The sequence below is a fragment of the Amblyomma maculatum genome, chromosome 11, assembly GCF_055883805.1.
Source record: "Amblyomma maculatum isolate TAMU_Amacu chromosome 11, ASM5588380v1, whole genome shotgun sequence".
Lineage (NCBI taxonomy): Eukaryota > Metazoa > Arthropoda > Arachnida > Ixodida > Ixodidae > Amblyomma > Amblyomma maculatum.
In genome coordinates, this window is record NC_139354.1 from 14354772 (window position 1) to 14367350 (window position 12579).

General features: G+C 43.5%; 1 protein-coding gene across 1 annotated transcript in view; it reads left to right on the plus strand.

Annotated features, from left to right (window-relative positions):
• The window catches only part of LOC146172898 (lipase member N-like), a 39323-nt gene extending 27606 nt beyond the window's left edge, over positions 1 to 11717 (plus strand). Inside the window, exons 8-11 of the mRNA XM_084584430.1 lie at positions 1237 to 1389; positions 6139 to 6210; positions 8749 to 8817; positions 11463 to 11717. Coding sequence (XP_084440556.1) covers positions 1237 to 1389; positions 6139 to 6210; positions 8749 to 8817; positions 11463 to 11717 — 549 coding nt within the window. The remainder of the gene's footprint in view (positions 1 to 1236; positions 1390 to 6138; positions 6211 to 8748; positions 8818 to 11462) is intronic.
• Positions 11718 to 12579: the final 862 nt, after the last annotated feature.

Sequence of the window (12579 nt, forward strand, 5' to 3'; positions counted from 1 at the left end):
TAAATAGAAATTTAATTCTTATTTCCACCCTTATGTACCGAGCATACTCTACCTATTGTTAAATGATTAGAGAACGTGCGTGCCAGTTTGAAGCATTAGGTTAATGATATATTATTTATTTATTTACCAAATACTGCAGGCCCTAACTGGGCCCTAGCAGGAGGGGCGAAAAGAATACAATGCAATAAAACATGAATTCATCAAAAGTAACATACTAAACACAAGTGACAAGCAAATTACGATAAGACATGTTCAACACTAACAAGAAAATATACACCAATATGAAACACGACTGTGGTTAAAACGCCAGCAATTTATCAATAGATTCAATGGACATTGTTACATCAGAAGGCAGCTCAGGACATACGTCAGGATATACGTCAGGACATCACGTATAAGCATCGATACGTGTTTTAGTGGAGATGCATTGATATAATCATGCCCTCCTGATGCGTTATCTCTGAAGTTTTTAATAAACCAGTGACTTCTGTCGTAGTAGCAGAATAAAAGTTAACAGAGTTTGGTAATGAATTTATCAAATTTGAGTACGTTGTAATTGAGATTGGATTACTGAAAGCTGCTTTGCCAACGTGTACAAAGAATTCATATCTGTGGTAAATCGGAGCCAGCCATTATCCCATTGGCTGCAGTTATTCTAGTTGATCGGAGTGCGTTTTTATATTGTGTAGATTGTTTACTTGAAGTCACAATTTTCTTCTATCATTACGTAGCTGTGAAAAGCGCTAAGCATAGTAATTGGATTGGTCCCTGGCCACGGCGATCGTCTGCGGCGAAGGCCTCCCAGGCATTGCTCCGCTTTATGAGAAGCACAGGCCTAATCGAAAGACTATGAGTTTGCTATGACATGACTGTAACGTGATGTGATGTGGCGTGCCTGTTATGTGACTGTATTAACTTCAACTATCCCTCTCTCACAACTTTTATATCCACTCATCCCCTTCCTTCAGTGCAGGGTAGCAAACCGGTTGCTTTTATTGGTTAACCGCCCTGCCTTTCCTCCTCATCTTCCTCCTGCTTGACACTCTTCAGCTCCTTATTTATTTGTTACTGCATTTCTTGTATTGACTAAAATATCAGCATTTTAGTCTCAATAAATTTCTTGCACATATTCACCGGATATTAATGAAGGCAGTAGCAGTGTACACATTCGGGTTTCTTTGTGAACGTCGCGAAGACGTGCATCGACTGTATTATATGCTTTTCCTCCTTCCGCAGGCCATGGCCTACCCACAAAGCAGGGCAGGCTTCCTCGTTTATAATGAAGGGCAGTCGGACTCCATGTCAACACAATGCACCTCACTCACCGGTCAGACATGCTCTCAGTCTGACGTTTTCACAGTCTTCAGCAGCCCGTCTCAATTGAATGAGGTGAGAACTGTAACGACACCTATAACCCTATATACAGGTGAATGCCTTAATTCCGAGGCCTTCTGCTCAAGTTCCATGGATGGCTTTGCTGGGAGCCCATCTTGCTTTCCAAAATATCGGTGTAGAATTTCAGGGCAGGTCAATGTAACGATGATAAAGAGGAGGACTTATCGCAGCACATATGCGACGTATACTCATCCCTGGGCGAGAGTTAATTCTTGTGTAAGTGTTGAATTTGCAGAATACCGTTTTACAACAGTGATAAAGAAACCCACCGACTTTTAAAATAAAGACTTCATGAGTGAGCGTTTAATGGGGTAGAGTTCAGGTCCCATTTTCAAGACACTTTGTGGTCGATGCCATCTGCGTTGCGCTAGAAAGAGTCGCAGTGGTTTAGCCACAGCCTATTGTTTTGTTATGTGTTATATTAGGTCTTATTGTTATGTTAATAGGTACAAGTAATCTCCTCTGTAAGGCCATAAAGCCCTCAGGATCTTTAAAAAAAATAAATAAAATGCAAGCGCTTGTGAAAAGCGCTCCATTTTAATCTTGTCGTCCTAGTTATTTACCTATCGTGGTCGGATCTGAGGTTACTACAAGTCTTAAGAAGGCATATTCGCCTGCCACCTCCAGGAATTCACTACGTATTGTAAATTTCTGTTCCTTTCTTAGGTTGCTGGACATCACTTTAGTTTTGTGCATGTTTATTTTAGGCCTAAAGTTCTGCGTCTTCTGGCTAGGTCTTCAATGATTCTTTGCAATTCGTCCTCTAGTTACTTTGCAATGGCATGTCACCACCGAATCGCAGATTACTGAGATATTCTTCATAAATTTTTATCTCTAACTTCCCCGTCCCAAGTCTCTGAGTACTTCCTCTAAGCAAGCTGTGAATATTACTGGGGAATTGGCCCCTGCTTGCCGAACTCTTTTCTTTATGGGAATTTTGTTATTTATTTATAGATTAATATGGGGGGGGGGGGGGGTTCTGTGCAGCCGCTATAGAATCCCCAAGTGCATTTATATATGGCTCATCTAAACTAAGCTATGGGTTCTTATTCAGGTCTGGGGATCAGTTACGTGTTTCATAATGCAGTTTCTAGATCATCAAAATCGGCAGCGGGTGATACATGTATACACTTGATTTGTGCAGTTTTTGTTACCGCTTGTTTGTAATCGTCTTGGCACTGATTATGTGTCAAGATGCTCGATGAGTTTGAAATTCATTTCTTGTAGTTTTCTAGTGCCGTTCTCATTACCAGTTGCAAGGCCACATCTCTTTAAATACGGAACCATTTATGTCAAAGCACAGCTCACCATATCGTGCATCACTATGCTGCCTTAGCTCATTGTATGCCGGCGAGATCTCTATACATGATCTAACATATGGCTTCACCTGTGAGTAAACGGACGACATTATGCTTTTGAAAATTTTATGACAGGTTTTACCTTCCACATCGAGAGTAAAACGTGTAAACGAAAATCTTCCGGTCGATGAACTCTATATAAAAGCGAACCACGCCATTCGAACCGAGTCTTTTCATTGGTTTAGTCGTTGAAATGGGAGCACAGCATACAACACCAACTTTGAAGCTTAATGATGAACACAGTTTATAAGCAAAAATGGCGTTGGTGCATAGGGGTCCAGAGTCTTTTATCAAATCCACCTTTTTTAGCGTTCTTTGTGAAATTTCCAGGATAAATTTATACAAACGATTGCTGATTGCAATAGTTCGCTCGGTCTGAAATTATTCAAAAGTTTTTGGCGAAAAACGCTTGCAGGTTCCTGCTAAGATGGCCGAAAATTTCGTAATTCAAGCGCGCACAAAATAAGATATGAAAGCTGACCTCACTCTTTTCCCGTGAGTTGTATGGGAATGCATGGTGTTGGTAAAGACGTCTATTTCCTCTGAAAGGAAGGATTTACATGGAGGTCGACCTGGGTGACTTAGCGCCCTCCCCCTCAGAAACGCTAAGTAAAGTCTCTAGTACGGGACTCCAGTGGCTTCAGCTGTCATCGCATTTTGGCCTTCAGGTCGGAGCAGGATAGTAGGGTCGCCTCCTAGTCATGGAGTGGTTTTTGGGTTGGGAGTAAAGGCAGGGTTAGAGGGCACGCTCACACCATATAGAAGAGGTCTGAGGACCTTTCTCCATAGTGCGGGAGTCTTCTCTGAGGAATGACAAGACGAGGCGAAAAATTAATAACTTTTCACTGACGGAGAGTGCATTCACCCGGGGAGGGACGGGCCAGAGGACGGGCACAGGACAGAGTGAGACAGCATCGTGGTCACTCCGGAAATTTTCAGGTGTTTAATGGCATGCATGATGCATGCACACACGAAAGAGGAGGCAATGTAGCACTGTGCTCACGAGTGTCACACATTACGGTACAGCTGTGTCCGGGCCTATGATGAGTACCGGTCATCAAACTTTATTTACCATGGTTCACGCACACGTCCGTATATGCTGGCTTCCGTTTATACTGGGGCGCAACAGTAGTTGGCACGTGTCAAAGTGTCAAAGTGTTGGCTGAACTGCAGGCCTCACGTCAGAAACGGTACCGTCGGGACGTTACAGTCAGTGCCCATAGGGCTAACCACACAGTAACCTTGATATATCGCCGAGGTATAGCCACATCTATCATGTTTTTATAACAGCCTTTTCCCGCATGCCAAACAGCCATATCTTTGTGAAAACACCCTCACGTTTACCACCACCGACCAAGAATGTTATCCCGTCTTGGTTGTGTACGGTGTAGCTCTGATTGGTTAAGAAGTTTCATGAGGTCATATAGACATGGCCTCATGCAGGTAATGTCTCACATTGCGGTTTTATTTGCGACCTAACCCCCAATATTTGACATCCGTCGATTGTGACTGAAGTCTATATATGCCCAACTTAATCGACTACGGCGGACAGTATGGACATCTCCCAATTTTGTTCGGGCCACTTAAAATTTGGCGCAGCCACCCCAGAAAGTTTGCTTCGGCTAATTTGCATGAAAAATGATCTCCATCAATAATTATCTATTCCCATATGATGATAGCTTCCAAATTGTTCCTTTGCGGCAAAGTTTGGTCCAGGCTGGTCTCAAAACTAGCCCTGGCCAATTTCCGTTAAAATTGACTTCTAACCATAGTGGACTTTGCTACGTACGGTGATAACTTCCCCATAGCCATGTTTATTTCCAACATTTTGTCTAGGCCACCACCAAATAAGTCGCTCTTGCACTATAATTCATTTAAAACATATTACCACTGACAGTTTTCTCGAGCGCCTTCACTCTTGTCAAGCTTTCGCGTGTGACGGATACACCATGCACACCGTTCAGCACCGGCATTACTTGCATATTATGATCCTGCAAGGTGCAACGAAAATGTCAGCCAGCAGTACCAGCAGTATCATCATCACTAGACGCCTTTCTTAGGTCTCACCATGCTGTATTAAACGTACGAAAACAAAGCGTCATTTGATGCTTCCTTCACGGAGAGCGAAACAACATATCCACAAGTTGCGAAAGCCCAATTTCTTAACCAAACGCGTTGTACAATGGCGGCGGGCGTTTGTTGCCCACTCAAGTGCATGGGCTGAATTTGCGGCTTTGCCTCTGGAGCCTGCGTATTAAAAACATGCTTAGCTATAGCCATTTTAGCTATAACTAAGTCTACTCGAGGAGGTTAGTATGCTCACGAAGCTGTAATTGCAGCCAAAATTATGTTCAGACAACTCAGTATCAGCACAACGGTACCCAGACCTAGGCTATGCGACCAATTTGGCATGCCTAAAACGCTCGGTTAGGCTTAAGAAGGCGTGAATGCATCAGTGTGTGTTGTGATTTGTTATGACGATTTCTAAACTTGTGTTGCTCACCACGCAGATGATAGTTAGGAGTTATTGTTGCTGTAGCAACATTATAGTTTAAGCGAACAAAAAGCACAATCTGAAAATCGGCGAAATATCTATTGTGCGGGTAAGATGTGCTTTCCCCATAAAGTCAGCAACACGTCTCTAGTAGGCAGCAGTAATGACATGACCGGCTGGCGGCTTGTGTAAAGTCAGGAGAACGCATGAAAGGGCTGAATGGACGCTCCCGGCAGCCCAAATCAGTGGCCCAATATTGGTACTGTGATGGTAATGCCAAGCCCAAAATATGGCCCGTAAATTGTCAACATAGTTTTATTATTGGGCTAATGGTTTGTGCCACCTTCGTAGGGGCTAACCCGCGTAGCCCCTCTGTGGTAAAATGGGCGTCAAACCCTCTAATACCCATGCATCCAGAATCAGACTACAGGCCATGCCGAGAGGTTAATACGACTTGATAGCAGCAGGGTCTATATCTATGTGCAGTAGTTTTTAACGGAACGTGATAATTTAAGGATATGCTTGTGATTGTATAAGAATGGAATGCACATGTTAAAAGTTCGTGAATAAACTAGTAGAAAACCGCGTGTATTTCAATGAGGATATTCAAGGGATCCCGCAGATGGAAGCCATAAACTGTTGCGTCGTCACTTAAAGGCGGGGCTCGTGCCCTCCAGATATTTCGCTTCAGGCAATGTTCCTGCGGCCTATCGTATTCCGTTAGCGATGTATAAACTCTGTCCCCTCCCCTTGCCATGAAGCTGTTGCGCTTTAATGCCTTGCTCCCTTTCCTGACTGTTCAGAGATATCATTAATTCGCACCTGGACTTACCCTTCATGCTCCTGGTTGCAAACGCGAAACTTCATTTTTAACTTTACACTTTTTTTCAGACACGAGTGCCAGTTTATATGGGCCATTTTCCTCTTGGATTTACTATACAGAATTTCTTCCATTACTACCAGGTGAGCATTCACAATTCAAGGAAACTGATTTCATTCTGCAATCATTGAAGATAAGTTCTAAGGAAAGATTTTATTCCTGAAGCGCGGATTGATGTAAAAAAAAAATTCTGCCAATAGCAAACGGTCACTCATATAATCATACGCCACCTTGGTATTATTATGTTTTCATGGGTAAGCATTTGGTAGTTCCGGGCGTTCAGAGCATTGCATTGTTAACATAAATTCCTTTACAACAAGGTACAAATTTACAGTAAGAATTCACCCTGCAGTTGCAGGGAAACGGAAATATAAAGTACCACTTTTGGTGTTCAGAATTTTCGCATTAATGGCTTAATGGCGAAAATCTGCAGATATATAAACCACTCATATACCGTTGAGAGCGTTTATATCACCACGAAAACATTTCGCCCATAAGCGTGTGTCTTAATATCTTAGAATATCCAAACTTTGCGGAAAGTTTCATGCATAACGAAAGGACAGAAAAATATACAACCCCTCAACCATCGGCTCATGTGGAGGGGGGGGGGGCATGAATTGCAACTCATGTATTGCATAGGGCACATCTGACATCTGAAATTTTTAGCCTCTCATAAGTAATATCTTTGTGGTGAATGAAAAGGCCTTAAACATATCACATCGCACTTATATCGCACTAGAAAAGATGGACAGGTTCGCAAACGATTTGAGCAGCTTGAGTAACATTCTTTGGACTTCTGATTTAGTGAACACAAGGTTGCTGTCATGATTAAAGCACTTTTGCGATATGCAAGAAGTGCTCAGAGGCCTCTTGACCTAGCATCGAGTTTCTGCCGGTGAATAAATTTAAGTAACAAAATATGAAAACAGCCGAGTGGGTCAGCAGTGCGAAGCATTATTCAGTCGACACAAGTACAATGCAAGCCGTACTTGAAGACAACCGGAAAGTGTTGGATTGTCCAAACTCGATGTGAAAAGAAACTCTGCTTTGTTTCTTCAGATCGATTTTTCGAGAACGGTCAATGCGTCGGTGCCTCATCGCTCGGCGAGGTTTAGAGCACCCTTTGGTAAAATGTGGCAAAATTTGTGGCACTCACTTTTACGCTTACTGGGCTGTGAGATTTGAACAATATTGGACAGCTGTGGACCTCTCTTAATATGAAGGTTTTATGCTATGCCACCACTGACATTAACTGTCATAGTGGAACGAATCAAGCCAAATGTCAGTATTTTTTAGATCAGTGAAGACGATTATTATTTGTGTGTGGGTCCTCCTACATGACTTCACGGGGGAATTTGCTAATCATTTTCGTTAGTAAAATTGGCAAAGGGAACAATCTCTCACTGGGAAAAATACTATAAGGACGATTACAATACTCCCTAATGCGAAATTAGCTTATGCTTATATGTATGCATGTGCTTATGTGAGTGCAGCGTATTGCCGTTCCCCGAAAACTCCAGAAACGGAAGTGCCGGTTGCGTCACTGAAAAATAAAACACAACCTTATGTTTTGTTCGTGCATGAAGCGCAGTACTGAAACTGAAATGCACTAATAATAAAATATTTTTCTGGATTAAAATTACTTACTGTAAAGAGCGTAATATATCGGTGGCGTCCGTCGCGCCATCTTTGCTATGTTGAATAATTTTAAAAATCGGCGCGGCGTAAATCCTGTAAAAAGAGTTTAAAGCGTCTTAAGAGGCGATTGCTGCGGAGAGCTGTCTCTAAAGGCAATGATTACAATGAAGGTAATTGAAAAGTGTAACCGTTGTCATACCGTCACATCCTGGCTGCGTTCGCGGCAAGTTTTGCTGCTATGAAGAATAAAAAAAAAAGAAACATCGCAAATGCAACCTAAAGAGAACACACCCCAGGAAATATGGTCGAAATTTGATTAAACATTGTGAATTTCAAAATGCACCTACAGGAGTCGAACACATATCTTAAATCAGGTACGTGGTCTGAACCCATTGGGCCACAGAAGCGACGGGTAGTGTGGTTTTTAAATGCGCTCTTATTCGTTTTGATTCCACGGACGCAACTGGCATGATAAGACGATTACTGCAAGCAATTTTAATCCAGCAAACTATTTTATTGCGCATGCATTTTAGTTTATGCACTGCAATGTATACTAAAAAACAATATAGCTTTATTGACTTTCCTTTTGTTGTGATTAAATTTTTAGTGACGCCACCCGGCAGTTCCGTTGCTGGAGTTTTCGGGGAATGGCAATATGCGTGTGTGCATGTGCTGTTACAAAGCACTCTTTATTTTTCTCACGAAATTATGCGAATTTCTCAGAAGAAAGAAGAGAACGTAGAGCAACAAGCGAGTGAAGCAGAGCTCGAGGCTCTTACTTTTTTTCTTATAAATTCTCGTTGGGCTTGTGACACTCTTGTGTCTCGTGACTCTCTTTCGCTCGTTTACACCGGTAGCGATGGCGACGCAGATCAACCGCCGAACGGGCGCATAAGAGCTGTGCTCAAGTACAGATCCTAAAGATTTTCGTCGGTCTACTTGAGAGACTAAAACACATAAATTGACTTTTTCTACTTTTCTAGATGTACAAGGCCAAGGATTTCATCATGTACGACTACGACATAGAGGAGGATCTCAGGCGTTATAATAAGGTACTTAATATCGTTACGTGCTTAATTAGTACGCACAGGGCAATTTATTTACAGAGGGATTGATGGAAGCAGGACCGCGACTAAAAACGTCCTTCTGACCCTTGTTCTTCTTCTCCCTCTACCGATCGTCCGACTGTTCATCTTCTTCCGTCAATGTCCTATGGTGCGTGAAATTCCCTTCCTCGTAGACGAAGCCCGTAGGGCGGGTTAAATAGATCATCTGGGATAAAACCACTGTAGGCGGGCGATCATGCACCACCTGAGACTGGCGTGATCGTCGACCACTTGCAGTTAGGCTTGCTATAACGTAGTTCAAGTCACTGATGCACTCTAACATAACAAATGGTCCAGTGTAGTGCGACAGCAGTTTCTGACAAAGTCCTTACGTGGAGGCATTCACAGTATGTTTTTCTCTACAGAAAAAAAAATGTCCACACGGGTAATCATTATCAACTTAGCAGAGGCATTCCGGATAGCAACACATAATCTTTCGGCCGGAAGCAGTTGTTTCTTCTATGCTCTTGCTTTCTACGCCTTCTCTCGAACTGTTCTTCTCAAACCATTTCTAACTAAGCACTCCTCGAGCCCATTCTTGACCTTCTAATAATTTGCAACGACACTCATTGGGAAAAATGAATCATATATTATAAGGCTAGTCAACCTTACACAAATTATCGCACCGTGGCTGAAGAAAGTTTTGAAATAAAAGCCGTTCCCTCGAGGGCTCATTTATAAAGAAGTGATGTTGAAAAGGTAGATGGTATGCAATGTGCATAGTGGATTACGTTCACTTTAAGGTCGGAAAAAAAAAAGGGGGGGGGGGGGGGGTGCCTCGATGTTTAAATTGAATTCTGCTTGCTCGGTGGAGTGAGTGAGTTGTCTGTATGGTAACACGCCTCTTCACATCTTTCTTGAATATACCCCTGCTAATACCGGGGACGTGTCTATTAGTGTTCGTTACTAAATCGACATTACGCAATTTGCTATTTTATTCCAACTTCTTGTTTAAAGTAAAGCTTACCTTTGGTGCTTCCGCGTTTATGTTATGCCCTCAGTTGAGCAAGCTTTTATTGCGCTAACTGCTACATTGCAATCAAAATGTCGGTCCCAGTATTTTTATTTTTGAGATTGAAAATAAATGCTCATATATTCAGATGTTCTACTGGCCATTATAAAATTGAAAAACGTTGAATATAATCCAGATATCAGTGCTACGGTTTCACATATAGCATATAGTCATCTTCGGCCCATGCACTAAACCTGCGATTTTGTGAGTCACATGTTTATGTGTAAGAGCTGTTAAGTAAATGAGTGCAGCCACCAACTAAGCCGTGTCTTCACGCTGATGGAAAATAAAAACGACTTAGCACGATGATGAAGCATAGAAAGCTATAATGTATTTCCTTTTCCCTCATTGTGAAAACTCACCCGCCTATCGGCACAGCTGGAATGCGGAAAAGCCTGGAGTTCCCTAAATGAAGCCCATTCCAGGAAATTAGTGAAAGTTATGGTCTAGTACATGTCTCCGTTTGAGGCTTAATATAAAATGAAGGGCATCAGGTACAAGATGAATGAGTGGGAAAATATTAATGCGCCCTCAATCTGTCATCCCCAACTTGTGCCTCTAATAAGGCTTGCGTTGCTGCGTCGTAACTGCCACCATAAGGGGCCAGTAAGTGTTGTAGAGCGCAGCTCATTGACGGCCGTTCCTGCGTTTTCCATCGCCGTCGCCATCGCCGTCACTGCCGGCGTTGTTCCTAGTAACCAGGTCTGCAGACGGGGCAGTGCGCGCTCTTGCCGCCACGGCTCGCAGCTACGCCCCCCTGACAGTCCGCATGCGAAGCAACATTGCGGCGGGCGGCGGCAGCCAATGCGAGCGCTAACAGCGACGACGTCACGGTGACGCAGAAGGGCTGTGCAGTGAAGCGCTTCTAGATTCGGCTCCTACGTCGAGGTGGTGCCTATCGAGCGACCCAGCCGCGCCGGCCGCTGGCATCTGAAACAATGTTTTGGTATTGTTTCTTCGTGTAAATAAAAGTCACTGGATACAGGACTGTCAATGACGAGGGAATTGTGAACATCGCCGGCCAACACTGAATAGCTGTTACGAGTTATAATTGCCACACAAGCGAGTTTTTTCACTAAGCACTGCTGCTACCCGGTCGATCGCCAAGTGTCTGCTCGCTCCGCTGCTGAATACGCCGCGCAAATCGCGTTTATGTTTATTTTATTATAAGATGACCTTCCCAGTATATTGGAGATGAAATTTGAACCTTTACTGCCACGTTGGCCCGTTTCCCCCGCGACTTCCCGATAACTTAATTGCTCGCTTCGCTCCTTCTCTATTGCCACTCGTGTCGGCAATTTTTTAGGGAATCAAAGGTAATGAACTGTAAGGCTCTAGAGTTTTTATTTTGATGAAAATAATAATGAACAAGTCTTAGCGCTGCTGAAGCTAGCCTAAACGACGGCAGTGCCTACCCTATGCTGAGGCAGGTCGACCGCTTTTTGGTAAATCACGACAGACCAAAAACGCAAAAAAAGACACTGGTGATGTAAGGGATTTTAGGGCAGCTTTACGCTGCGAATATGTAAGGACTATTTTGCAAGTATTGATACCAGTGTATTGGTTAACGTTCTCGCAGACTACACCACCACCCTACCCCCTGGAACACATCACAACTAGCGTGGCAATCTTCTCATCAAAAGGCGATACCGTAGCGGACCCAATCGACGTGGCTCTTCTGAAGTCTAGGCTGGGATCTAGAGTCATCCTGCACTACATGGTCCCTGAACCAACTTTTAACCACCTCGACTTTGCGCTCGGATACAGGGCCAACTCTTTCCTGCACAATGTTGCCATTGACCTCATTCAACAATACACCGGACAAAGGCGCTGAAAAAGACTTGCGTTCGTAGAGATATAGTGAAATAATTCACATGAAAATATCTTCTGGCGACAATAAATAAAGATTACAGTATGCTGGTGTGTCGACGAAAGTAGTGCTTATTCACAAAATGAGTTAGTAAAAGTAATTATCGTCAGATTGTTAAAGTAAAGTCTTAACCAAGTTCCAAATATAGATCAACATAGTAGTCTAAATGTTCTTGAAAGACAGTTCAACTTGTATGTCTGGAATTGGTTTGCATATTTACCTAAAATGTCTGCAATAGCATTTTTATGGTTTGAGCTAGAACGGTGCCTCCCTTATATCTGATAGTTTTAGGTGAGACGCCATTGCCCTGGTGCTGCCGAAAACTGCCTCAGAAGTCTTTTGAGGAGGAGGAAGAACATTTATTTCCGCCGAATATGGCGCGGCAGCCACCTACGGGTCCGCACGCAGGCGTCCGGGGAGGCGTCTATCGCAACGCGGCCAGAGGACACCCGGCCCCGTCTAAGAGAAGAGGTCTTCAGCCTCGGCTGCCAGGCGGACGGCGAATCGCTGCGTTTTTTCGTCGGAGCTTCTTAGCGTGGTCTCCCATTCATCGCTAGTTTTAATCGCGTTGCGCCCTGGGGCACGAACGCATCTCCATATTATATGATCTAATGTTGCCACGTGGCCACAAAATTTACAAATTTCGGTTTCTGCACCGTCCCTTTTCCGCCCTCTGGCACCCGTCCAACTCCTCCACAGGGCCGAAAAGAAATTTCGAGCTTGGAGTCTTCTCCAGTCGTACGATTCCTTTTTACTCAGGGATCTAACCGGTGGCGGATATATCCTCCGGTCTTTCTTCAGGTTGTCGGTTACATCCCTAAAGGTA